The sequence below is a fragment of the Musca domestica genome, unplaced genomic scaffold (genome assembly GCF_030504385.1).
Source record: "Musca domestica strain aabys unplaced genomic scaffold, Musca_domestica.polishedcontigs.V.1.1 32, whole genome shotgun sequence".
Lineage (NCBI taxonomy): Eukaryota > Metazoa > Arthropoda > Insecta > Diptera > Muscidae > Musca > Musca domestica.
Window position 1 is genome coordinate 5,919,564 of NW_026712311.1, and position 14,268 is coordinate 5,933,831.

Here is a 14,268-nt window from a genome sequence, read left to right on the forward strand (position 1 = left end):
AAATAGTAAAAATCTCAAAAATAGATGGCAATCGTCCAAAATGAATTCATTAATCAGTCGGAAGATGGCAGTCATGCTAACACTCTATACACAGCCAAATTGAACAAATAAAAAATAACGTCATATATATTTTAATTTGCTAACATTTTTGACTACTTTTCGGGCAAGGGATCAGTTTTCTAATAAAGACTGGAAAAATGGTAAAATAGGAAGATTCTTGCACATAAAACAACATAGCTTTTATTTTCCCAGTTTTTATTTACATAGGACTCTATTAGGCTTCCATATGCGATGATCTTGTGGTCTGTGAAGGTCTCACAGACTTCTGGTCAGAAAATCTATTAACAAAACTTATATTTTTCCTGGTTTTATATTTACATAGGACTCTTCTATATGAAACGCCTTCTATATGAGACGACCTTCTGGCTTATGAAGGTCTCATAGACTTTCTGCTCAAAAAACGAAGACCACCAGTTGAAATGTGACCTTATAACCCCTATTCTCTGGCCTAAGAATGGCAATATAAAATATTTTCGTTCATCCTCGAGCTAAGTCTATAATTATACATACCTTCGTCATCCATAAGATATTCAATGTTTTTACATGTATATATCATTTTCATATTGAGACCTTTTTAGAGCTAGTGTATATTTCAGTATCTATCAATTGCTCAAATTTTATAGAAACTTCTCAATTCCCATGAAACAGTTTGTCCCATTCTTTGTGGGATGCCGATAATTGTTATTTGATTCAGCAGTTTCTAATTTTACGAGGAAATTTGTCTGCATCATTGCACTGCACAGTCTAATTAATCCTCCAAGCTGTCCCTCTCTTTTGTCTTAATTTTACCGAGAAAAGAGACAGTCAATCCATGCCACCACCGCCATCATCACCAAAACGATTGGTATTGAAATCCTTATTGAATTGTCCCTTCTTGCTTTTCTTCTAATATTCGTTGCTATTGTCATTGTCGCCATTTCACCACACACACACATCGAATATTGCAAACTTTTAATTAAAAAATCGGTAGCTAAACTGTTATCAAAGTTAGAGCACGCATTTTTGTGCCACCACCAAACATTGATGCAATTAAAATCAATTTCTCTAAGGATTTGTGGAGACTAACTATATGTATGTGTGGGATTGTCCTGGAATAGGGAGTGGAAATGGAATGAAGAAGATGATGATAACTTAGAATCTTAGTCATATTGGAGAAGGTCTGGCAAGGCCAGGAAAGGAAGAGATTTTGAATTTATTTCCTTAGAAAATTGTTGCCTAGTTTTAGGCTCAGTATAAAGCAAATAAATGAAGATGATTTAAGGCATACTTTTCGTAGCATTTTTAATTATTTCTAATTAGGTCATGTGTGTTATTTGCCCTCCTCTGTATTCACTGTCCTCCAAACTAATTTGCCACAACTCGTCTGCCCAAAACATTTATCATTTCATATAAATACCAAGTGGCTATGACATAAACTGACATACTATATATTTATAGTGTCCGCATCAAATGAGTAGGCATTTCTGAGTAGATTCTATTCACAAGGGTATCTTTTTGGAAGTGCTGAATGATGGTTTGCTTCATTTCGAATGACAAATGTAATAAGATTTCTAGAAAATGTTTTAGCATTTAACATCATTTCATTAAGGAAATGAAAGAAGTCATAGCAATTTTGCTACGTGACCTAGTGAAATACTCATTTTAGCTAAGTTTTCCTAACTAATTCATGTGTCTTAAATTGTCACACAACCAACACCTACATAAATGTTTATATTTATTGCTGTTGTTCTTCTCAGACCTTCCCTCCTAAAAGTATGCAAATAGAATTCACTGACAAATTAGCATCGGGCTCAGTTATTTACTGTAAAATGTAAAGCCTGTTGCTAAAATAACATTTACGTGTCCTTCGCAAAGTAACATGCTGGAAAATTTGTTTGCCCCCATAAGAAAAAAAAATAGATACGGCAGTCAAAAATGTGAGAACTCGCATAAACCAAATAAACTTATTTAGCATACTTTTTGGCACTCTTTCATTCGCCTTGTCTATTTTGTATATAAAAAAAAGAAGTTAAGGAAATACGTGCTTCTCCCCAGAAATTTCTTCAAATCATACATTTAACATGCGGAGGAAGGACGAGTACACACAGCATGTTTAGAAAATGTATTCTTTGCCAAGTAATTTTCCTCGCCTTCTTGTCATCTACACGACATCATTTGTACTTGTTTGTTAACTTGTTTTCCATGGAAATTAAATTAAGCATGTATGAGCATCATAACACGTTCTGCTTGATATATTTTACAAAATCTCTCACACACAATGACATTCATTCCTTCTTGGGACTTTTTTGATCAGTTTGCCTTTATACCCAAACATCATTTAAGTGTAAAGCCTAATAAAGTCTTTTTTATATCAAAAAAGAAAAAAACACCCTTAAAATAAGCTACAGCAACAAATCTCTGAGGCATGCTAAAGTCAATTTTATTCTATTGGGAATGTGGGAGGACGACATGTGTTCCAGTGTGGAGAGAAGTGCTGGGAAAAATTTACAGGCGAATTTGCTGAATGGGAAATTGATTGCAGGGACTGAATGAAAATTAACTCAATTCACTGAACTGAAAAAAATGCCTTAAGGTAGGCACTGAATTTTTAAAATTCAAATCTCAACCTTAGGTGTAATTTATGAAAAATTAGACACATTGCTTTTCATAAGAAAATGTCTGTTTTAAGTTTGGAGGCCTCTAAAAGATGTATTACAGGTTAAAGACAGTTTCATCTTTATGTACAATCATAATCTGCAAACAGAACTCCCACCGAGCGCATTCATTAGATATAATACCAACCAAATATACGCTCCAGAAGGCATTCAAAAATATTGTGTATTTAAATAAGGGGACTTCAGTGTATCTTTTCTTCCATGCATTGCGATTTTTTCTCATTGGGAGTCCGATATTCATAAAAGGAAAATTCCACACCACGTCGTCTATATCTTATTATGATAAAAAAATCCACACATCGCTATCTGTATCTAAGATGCAGTAAAAAAAGTCCAAAAACGCCATCTATACTTTGATTCTAACGATCTTCTTAGGTAAAATTTTGGACAGACAGCATACTTTAAGTCACTGAAAAATAGTAAATCCGGTTATATCCTATTTAATATGTTCTCATTCCCAAATAACACAAGCATATAACACTTAAATGAAGTACACGTCTGTCCTACTAGTTTTTGACACTTCAAATATTTGTCAAGTTAGTCTAGACTGAAACATTTAATAGGACTCAACTACTAATTAGGGTCATAATGCAATGCTAAACATAAGTTTTGCTGTAATGTATTGAGCGCTATCTACACTTCAGTGTAGACATTACTTTTAGTTAAGTTTCTATTAAAATAGTTTTTTTGGCGATAAATTTTGAAAAAAATTAGGCTATAAATATTTCAAATATTTGAAAAACTTTGATGGGCAAATTCTGCATACCGTCATCTATACTTCAATGTCCTTTAGTAACATATTCCTGGCTTTCGAATTAAATATTATAGAACTTTCTACAACTATGGACAGACATCACCTAAGTGACGGCCCATGGCATAGTGGGTCAGTCTTCAACTGACAGGAACCTTGCCAAAGTTTCTGGGTTTTGTATCACAATAACCGCCACCTATACTTCAGTTGTAATATTATTTTCATTTGAGTTCACAAAGGTTACTATTAGGCATGAAATATTCACGAATTTTATTCAAATATGTCATACGAAACTACCAATGAAGGTGTCCATGCAATGCAAATGCAAAAGTTAATATTGAAAATCATTGAACGCCATCCATACTTCAATTTTGAAAATGGTTTTTTATACCTTTAATTTAATATATAGAGCGGTTTTGTACGCGATACGTATCCAAAAATATTAGGCCAATGATATTTGAAATATATTAGCTCTACTAATGCGCTAAAATATTAAAGTATGAATGAACGCCACCCATACTTCAATTTAAAAATATAGTTGTTGATATCTTTACTTTTATATAGAGAACGAACTTTTAGGCGATACATATCAAAAATTATAGCTCCATTAAATAACCTATAGCACGACAAACTCTCCATTACGCCATCTATACTTCAAATGCTGCAATGGTCTTTAGTAAAATCTTTGAAAACTAGCTTACTCTAGTGAGCCTGAAAATTAATAATTATTTCAAACTTTTGCGAATGGGTTGAGACCAATACTTTTTGTATTTCGACGTTAAATATCTAAAATTGTTGGTGTATTAATAATTGAAATATCCAAGCACTATTGGCAGGTCGCGGTTAGACTAATTCTACATGACGCCCTCTATATAATGAACATGCTTTAATTCCCAAAAAGAACAAACAGGGCTGGACAAGATATTTGGATCGATCTTGGTCAATTTTGATAAACTATTTGAAACTACGGCAATCAAAACATTTGGATCTCAAGATAACTGTCAAACAATGTCAAAAATTCAAAAAGAGATGGGGGTAAATATTGTTTAAAAAAGGCGTAGGACAACACTGGGCTTCTAAAATTGGCCACAAATGGATAAGAATCTGGCCAAAAATGTACTTGATATTGTTCGGTATGGAACGCCATCTACATTTCAAACATAATATTGCTTTTATTTAAATTTTTACACTATGTGTGTGAAGTTTTTTCGGCGTAAAAATATCTAACAAAAAAATTAAGTGCCTTTAAAGGACCTTAGTGCCATTAATAGACCTCCTGTTGGGTATATGTTACATAACGCCACCTATACTTCAATTAATATAATGTTACTGCTTACGAAACTAACAATTAGATACACTATTGGCGGTAAGGTGCTAGATAACACAGTGCTTAAGAGAACTATTTAGAAAAATGTAATTTAGTTGAAGAAGTCTGTAGTTAGTCAGGGTCGAAACCACTTTAACTTTTAATAGGAAGGTCCTAAATAAGATAGTGGTTTCGAAATCCCTTCAGGAAAACTTATAACGCCAAAAAATTAACCAGCAATAAGGGTTAATGTTCGTGAGAAGGTGGAAGAATTTGAAAAAGTGATCTTCAACGGCTACGAAACTTAACGATAACAATTGGGATGGTTCTGTATAGAACGCCATCTACACTGCAATCATAATAATGCATTCATTTGAGTATCGTACATACCGAGTATATTTACGGCTTTAATATTTACGTACCACATATGGACATAAGTTCTTCTAAACTCAGTATCATAAATGAACTTCGTGGTGGTCAAGTTATACATAACGCCATCTATATTTTTATATATTTTTTATTGTTGTATCCTGAATAGTATTAAATAATAGGGTATCATATTAAAAAGGCTCACAATCCCAAAAAGTTCAAACAGGTAGCACTAAAATATACGGTTTTAGCTAAGACTAGAACCAAAAAATCGGGTTACCTTTTATTGAAAGGTGCTTAATAAAACAACGGTTCCAAGAACTTAAGAGTAACTTTTAAAACCCCAAAGACGCAACGGCATCTATATCTCAATTTCCTTATTGCTTTCAGGATAATTTTTCACACATAGATGACAAAAAAAGCTATTACATGTTTATTTTAAAATATGAGATTTATAAAATGCTTTATTCGATGCTCAGTAATTTTTCTTATCCAAACCTCAAGTGACTTGCATGTTGAGCCTAAATATAGGCAACACATTTGGTCATAATTCAAATTCTAATCGATTTCTATTAAAGATTATACTGCCACATCACGCCCACATAACAAAGTGCACATACATTGTTATTCTTAATATGTATGCCCAAAAATAGGCAACATATTGTAAATTCTATCCAGCCTCCTTTCACTTCTTCCTTTGACATTTACATATTTATTACTTTTTAACATTAGAGAATACATTTCATTTAAGCTCACATATGTTTGGTTGAAAAATTCTATTTCAATGAAAGGTAAGCAGTTTGGATGATTTATGGTTATTCCATATGGTCATAAATAATACCATCATAGGCCACATTGATCGTGAGGCAACAAAATACAACAACAACCTGTTGTTTCAGCAAAAATTTAATTGATTGTATAAAACCTAACGAGCCACATTTGACTTTGGCGAGACGGCTAAGGAAACCCTCACCCCCCACCCTCAATGAAATTGAGGAAACAAATGCATTTTTCTAGCCAAGGAAATGGTTGGAAGAGACTGCGGTAAGGGGGGCCACACGTGTGTGAGTGCAAACAAAAACGCAAATGTATGCACAATAGTAACCAATTGATGTCAAACAATCTGACATTATCGCAGAAATTGCGATTCGCACGCGATGCACTTTTTTTCAGTTGGCGGCCTGACATTGCATACATTTAGGGGCAATAAAAAACTAAAACTTTCACCGGAATGTGGGTGCTGGGGGCGGGCGACTGTTCACAGGGCAATAAACAACCAACATGTGTTTAAATTATAACCATCTCTTGCCTCTCTGCTGCAGCCCAACCACAATTACCTGGACGAAGGTTAACCAGGAAGGAAAAGTGAAAAACTCAATAGCCTACTTTTATGGGCGCAAAATGGCATGAGAATGGGAGCGCAGCGTAGAAGCCTGGAAATTCTGTTCTTAATATTTAATTGCTTGAAAACACGTTTATGGCGTTTTGCTCCGCCAAGTCGTGGGGGTTCTTTTTAGGTATTTTACAAAATCTGTCCCCATGACATTTACGTCAACAGGAAATATAAATTAAAAACTTTAACATTTCAACGGAATTGTCTTTGTTATCCATCATTTTAGAAATAAAAAAATATCATAAATAATATTATATAATTATAAAGAATGAAAAAAAAAACATCTACGGCACGCAAGCATAATTAATTATAAAAGTTATAAGTTAATGAGTAACAACCGCCTTAAAGTAGGCAATCATTTTCATTTAGCCCACATATATGATGGGCCATAAAATACAAGTTGTTATTTCTTGTCAACAACTGTTGCTTTTTATGGTTAATTTTTCTACTTCTACTGTTCCGTTTTGTATATTTAAAATAATAATTTGTCATTAAATAAATCATAACAAATAAATTGTCATTGATGTCTAGAAGGGGGGAGAGTGAGGGTTGTAAGACATAATTTTCTATAATCAAAATTAACCAATTTATTCATATTTGATAGACACGCAAATATGGTGTAGTTTTGCTCCTCAACTTTCATTTGTCTGCAGTAAGTCAAAGACAAAAGGACGCCCACGCACTAAACCATCTTCCCGTTTTTTCATGACAAAGTGTTGAAATTCATTATTTATGTATTGTTTTAAACGTCGTTGCGTGTTCAAATAGCAATTTTCTCGATGATAATTCAAGTGGTGGTAAATGTTTTGTTTATTTAACGAAAATCAATTGCCTACTGTTTGGGGGCACTTCAACGGAAGCCTCCTGGTATTAATGGATACATAATTTGACATTTAAAAATAACTATAAAATTAATTGAACTAGATTAAATTGAATTTAGTAATGAGCCAGCCTAAATGTAGGCAATTGATTTTTAGAAATACAAATAAATGAAATGCAAACGTGAAGGGACCTTTCTGTATGAGCGATCATTTGGACGCCATCTGGTTGTTATTTATATGAAAGCAAACAAATGTTTTAACTCAAATATAGGTGGCGTTCTCATATGATGGACAATCTCGTGTGTAGATTTTTTGTTCACTACCACAAAAATCTTCTGACATAAACGGGTGTATAATTTGACCTTTAAAAAAAATATTTTTTTTTGACGGAAATTTTTGAGCACCATCTGTTTTTTTTTCTTTTCTTATGTAACGAAATCAACTGCCTACTATTGGAGGCACTCACAGAGGAGCTAAGTGACATAAACTGATACAAAATTTGAAATTTAACAAGTAAAAAACATTAAGTTCACCCAGGCCGAGCTTTTAATACCTTCCAAAAATGGGAACATCAATAGACAATTTTCAAGTAAATGTGACTAAAATTATCAAAATGCCGCATATCAGTGGATATCGTTATTGTGCGCTATAGGAAAACGTCGAACTAAATACTCACTGTTCTGCCACCGGAGCTAGAAGCCATTGTGACCTACAAATACCAATTTTTAGCCAAATCTGTGGAAAAATGTGGCAAAAATCCTCAAAAAACCGAATATCGGGAGGTACTATACAAAAGCGTGGACCTACATATGCAATATTTTGCCACCGGAGCTAGAACCCACTATGACCAACAAATAGCAATTTTTATACCAAATCTGTAAAAAAAAATGTGTCAAAAATCATCAAAATACTGAATATCGGCAGGTGCCTCTATATGAGGTCTACATCAAAACGTGGACCTATACATACAATGTTTCGCCACCGGAGATAGAGTCCATTATGAGCTACAAATACCAATTTTTAGACAAATCCGTTGAACAATGTAGCAAAAATCCGCAAAATACTGAATATCAGCAGGTACCGTTATAGGGAGGCTATACCTATACAATGTGTTGCATATGCATACAATGTGCTGCCACCGGAACTAGAACTCACTAGGACCTACAAATACCAATTGTTAGACAAATCTGGAGAAAAATGTGACAGAAATCATCAAAGTACTGAATATCGGCAGGTGCCTCTATATGGGGGCTATATCAAAACGTGGACTATGCATACAATGTTCTGCCACCGAAACTAAAACCCACTAGGACCTAAAAATACCAATTTTTAGATAAATCCGTTGAAAAATGTGACAAAAAACATCAAAATACCGAATATCGGGAGGTACTCTTATATGGGGGCTGTACAAAAACATGGACCGATATTTCTCATTTTCAATACCAATCATCCTAGACACAATATTCTGTTCTGTTCTAATTGTTCTGTCAAATTTTGAAGTTTTACGTCAAATAATGCGGGCTGTATCGTGAATTAAACAGACAGGCGGACAGACAGACGGGCATAGTTAAATCGACTTAGAATTTTGTGCTGGTTATGATATATATACTTTATGGGGTCTACGACAAATATTTAGAGATGTTACTTTTCTTTTAGGAATGTTCCGTTCCAAGGTGGACTAGAGTAAAATTAATTTAGTATACGCGTTCAAATAAACTGCAGATGCCAGCCTAAATATAGGCAATTTATTTTGAAAAATTAACGTTGGGGGACCGATTAGTTTGAATGATGATTGGAGCGCCATCTAGGTTCTATTAAAAGTGGCATTACAATAAATTGCAGATGCCAGCCTAAATGTATGCAATTTATTTATAGGAATACAAATAAAATGTGCTACAGAAGTGAAGATACCATTCTACGTGAAGCATTATTTAAGGGTCAGGTAGTTTTCAAATATTTGTGGAACAACATTTTTGCTTTATGAGCAAAGACGATGGAAAAGAAAAGCGTTGATATGGAAATATAGATAGCGTTTTCATGCGGTGAACAGTCTAAATACATCCTTTACAAATTTCGTACTTCTTTTCAAAGAATTTTTAGAACCGTAGATTCTATATATAGATATCTATTAAAGTTTCACAAAATATGGATGATTTCGGAAAAATGTTAAGCCGATAGATGGCACTCGGTATAAACTATAGCAGCATATGAAAGACATCTGTAAGAAAAACATCCCTCGAATCCAAATTACCACCCACCTATATTGACTCCCCAAAGAAACAATAAAATCTTGTTTTCATACGTTCCACTTAACCTGAATTGTCTCATGTTCCCCTTGTTTTCTACATTTAGGCCTAGACCAAAGAAAAGTAATTTCAAATCCAATCGCCATTTAGCCATTCACCTAAGCTCTCAATAAAATGAAAAATAAATAATAAAATCGACCGAGATAACTTTGATACCCACAACTTAGGCTACTTTTAGGCTTTTGCCAGAATTTTCTTAGAAATCCCTAAATCTGTTGCCTATTTTAGGATTTCAACAAAGTGCCCTTAGCCATTTGCCCAAGAATTTTTATTTAGTTGTGTATGTAAACAAGAAAAATCCTTAAACACTTTACCGTGTTTGTTTGTTCTTTTTATAGAAAGGGTTTCATTTCGAGCATGCCTAAGAAAGAAGCAAATTCATAGACAACCAAAAATACACACACAATATCATGGCATTATTAACCCTTATACTGACTAAAGGAGACTTTTTATAGTTTGTTTTAAGAATACATTTTAACACAGCCAATATGGGAAAATGTCAAGAAACCTTTAGATTTCAAAAGATATGTAACTAAAGAACGTCATCTAAATTTTAATTTAGAATAAAACGAGGGCCATCTACAGTTCAATTTTTCATAATTTTGTCGTGCGTAGTGCGATATTTCCACACACTTAACGTGGACAAATTTCTAGGCGTCTGTAAAATTTAAAGTATAGAAAAATAAACTTTGCTATCTAATCTAATGAACTCACGCCATCTACAAGTGAATGTTTACGTTTGTTAGTTACCAACATTGCAACGCAAATAACTGTTTTGAAGATATATTTATACCCTCAGTCATATGGCTAGAGAGGGGGTATATATCACTTAATACGGTCAAAACGTACCTCATCGAAACAACGGCTTTAGACCCTGGACCAAATTCGTTTCAGGGCATTTTCCGTCCGTCTATATGTCTGGCTGGCTGGTCAGGTGCGAAAATGAACAATATCGGTCCACTCTATTAAAATTTTGAATAATTTTAACTCTTATAAATGTGATGTAAGAGCCCAATTGTCTTAAAATTACACACATTTTCATTTACCAAAGGTCTGGTGTGAAGATGAAATATATCGGTCCACTGCTTCTGGTATATCCCCCACAAATGGTCAAAATTTTGAATATTAATGATGCTCATAAGACACGAAATTTACATCCGATTTCATTCAGACTTGGCACATCTCAATACGTCCATTAACGTTATATATGTTATAAAGATGGAAGAGATCTGACCATTCCTTCTGGTACCTCCACCACAAGGGCCAAAGTTTTGAATAACCAAAACGATTATAAAATTCAAAATATGCATCCGGTTCTCTTCATATTTCACACATTCCATAATTTGTACTAACTAAATACCTGCTGTGAAGATGGAATATATCGGTCCACTGCTTCTGGTATCTGCCCCACAAAGGGTCAAAATTTTAAACATTCATGAAGCTCATAAAACACGAAATTAACATCCGATTCCATTCCGACTTGGCGCATATCGATATTTCCTTCAACAAAAAATCAGTTATGAAGATAGTACAGATCGGACCATTGCTTCTGGTACCGCACCCACGGAGGGTAACAATTTCCAATAATTATATCTGTCATAACTTGAGAAACAAGTCAGCGATTCTTTACAACTTGCAATATATTTGCAATATTTCTATCAACTGATATGATCATGTAATTTATCGAAATTTATGATTTCGTATAAAATTGTATATAAATGTTGATTTCCTTAAAATTTTGCACAAACCAATATTTTTATCTGTATCAGATGAAGAATGAAAATGGAATATTTCGATTCGCTATATCTGTTACCTCACGCATAATTTCACATTTTCCAAAAACTTGCACATATCTTATATGAAGTGTAGCAAGTAGTCGATATAGTCCAAATCTGCCACGTTGTAATATTTATTTCAGTCTTATGTTAAATACGAATTTGTCAATATCGCCCAACTGCTTCGAAAGGGTCAAAAGTTTAAATATTCATAACTTAAGGCTGGTGGTATACATCTGTCCGCAAAACCGACTGATACTATTTTTACTTGTTTAATGATTAATTCATTAATTGAACCATAAAATGTTTAGGGTTCCTTTCCGTGAACCCTAAAATTGAAGTAGTTCATTCGTGAACTACAACGTTTATTACTTTTTCTTGTGGATTTAACTGTTATTCCGAAAGATTTCCCGGTTTAGAAAAATGCTATATCTTTTTTTTTAAAGAATTCATGAACTATACAAGTTACAGAGTTCCTTTCTGTGAACCCTAGGATTGAACTAGCTTTTTCGTGAAATAAAAACATCAGTGATTTTACTGGTGAATTAAAAAAGGAAAATTTTCCAGTTCAGAATTCAGATAATATATAATCAAAAGACATTTTTTGTCGAAAGTCCTATGATGGGTCCTTTTGGGCTCCCACGACAGCTGCGAAGTTAACATATCCCTTTTCGAGGGGTTAAGAAAGCTTCATGTTATTATTTTTATTTGTTATTATTTGTTATATGTATATATTTTTATGTGGTTTTAATTTGCATTGCATGTTTAATAAATATTTCGTTGACTTCGATGACGAAATATCAAAAACAAACTAAAAAGGAACCCCATCCCAAAAATAACCACTCCAGCTATGATGTGTTTCTTATGAGAAAAATATTGCATTTCTATTTGCTTATATTAGAAGCAAACAAACAAACCCACACACAACTGGAAAAGGTTAAAGTTTCTCCTTTTTGGTTGTTAAACAGATTAATTAACTGATAAGGATTTTGGTTATTACCAAAAACACAACAACAACAAATCCTGTGCACAAAAGCACAAGGACACTCTGGGGGTATGAAAAGAACAATGAAAATAACTAAATAAATAAAATACCGGTTTTGACGAGGTTAATATATTTTTATGGTTTATTATAAAGAAAACCAAAAAATGAAAGAAAACCAAATCTTCCTCATTTTTTTGGGGATTTTTGGTTGCCCTTTACTTCACCAAACCAAACAACTTTAATTGCTTGGTAATTTTTTATCATCTACAAATCGTTCATGGCAAAGCAAAACAAATACTAATTTTCCGTTTCTTCTTCTTTTTTCTAATTTCAGTCTTAATTTGTATGAGCTGATCAAAAAGAACAACTACAATGGCTTCAGCATGAGTCTAATAAGGCGTTTCTGCAATTCCATTGTAAAATGTCTACGTCTGTTGTATAAAGAGAATATCATACACTGTGATCTCAAACCAGTAAGTTGGAGAATTCTTTTAAATAAAATGTTTTTAATTAATTTAATTTGTTTGTTTATTTTCTCCTAGGAAAACATACTCCTTAAACAACGAGGCAGCAGCTCAATAAAGGTCATCGATTTTGGCAGCTCGTGCTATGTCAATCGCAAAGTCTACACCTACATCCAGTCGAGATTCTATCGTTCACCCGAAGTCATATTGGGTCTGCAATATGGCACTGCCATTGATATGTGGAGTTTAGGTGAGTGTGTGTGATGGGTTTTCTTGCTACCCTGCCAATCACATGGAGCAATGTCTCCCTTGGTGTACATAGTAGCACAACAAAAATGAAATGGCATTTATTTTCATTATGACATGGTTTAGTTATATTCACACTGGGCAAATATACAAAGAAAGAGGACAGAGAAACGAATGTGGCAATGAGGGACAGATATATTCACCCTAAACAGTGGAAGAGGGAATAGATTGACATATCAGAATTAGTTTATGGAATTTTGCTTTTGGAAACTCTGTTTTCTTTCCTCAATAAAAAGTCAGATTAGACGACGGTTGGAAAAACTTTTTAAGCGGCAAAATAAAATTTACAAAATTATAAATAGAGACATCTATAGCTCAGTTTTATTGAAGAATTTAGACTACTGGGGGTCAATTCTGGTTCTATGAAAACGTAAAATGAAAAGTTTTTTCACCGTTTCATACAAATACTGATTCGAGTTCTATGAAAACATAAAAACATATGTTTTAATGTTTTCATATGAAAGGAACGATAGAAAGTGAAACTAGTGTTTTCACATTTTCACAAAGTAAGCTATTCCGATTCTATGCAATCATGAAAATTGAATCAAAAAAGTTTTCAGTTGAAAAATATTTTTTCATACAAATTTTCTTTATGAAAATGGAAAAATCGGTCCGTGGTAAAAGAGCCTCAGAAGAACAAAAGGAATTTTTAATAAACTTCCTTGAGGAAAACGTCGATTTGGCGAATGACAAGTAAGACAATTTAAAATTTTACAAAAAAATCATGTTTCTTTACAAAATAAAAATATACGTATATTGAAGATTTTGTACTGTTGATGGTGCAAAATATAGAGAAGAAAAATGGAAGGAATTGGCGGAATGCTTGAATGCTATTGGAGGGACTATGAAGGATGGTGCCAAGTGGAGAAAATATTGGAGTGATTTGAGGTATGACTTATTTTAATTGTAGAATATTAAAAATAGTAGTAAGATTTTTTGGAAGAATGTTATAAGTATTATTATTTGTAGAGGAGCAAAATTGGGAGAATGGATCTAACGATCCGGAGAATGGAAATGGAATCGCTCGATATGCTTTTACGTATTTTAATACCAACCAATGTTTGTCATTGTACATGCG

At 33.4% G+C, this 14,268-nt stretch overlaps 1 protein-coding gene across 1 annotated transcript in view; it reads left to right on the plus strand.

Annotated features, from left to right (window-relative positions):
- LOC101891483 (dual specificity tyrosine-phosphorylation-regulated kinase 2) overlaps window positions 1–14,268 on the plus strand; it is a 172,527-nt gene that overhangs the window by 144,023 nt on the left and 14,236 nt on the right. Inside the window, exons 7-8 of the mRNA XM_005188269.4 lie at window positions 12,755–12,893; window positions 12,963–13,134. Of these exons, the coding sequence (XP_005188326.1) occupies window positions 12,755–12,893; window positions 12,963–13,134 (311 nt within the window). The remainder of the gene's footprint in view (window positions 1–12,754; window positions 12,894–12,962; window positions 13,135–14,268) is intronic.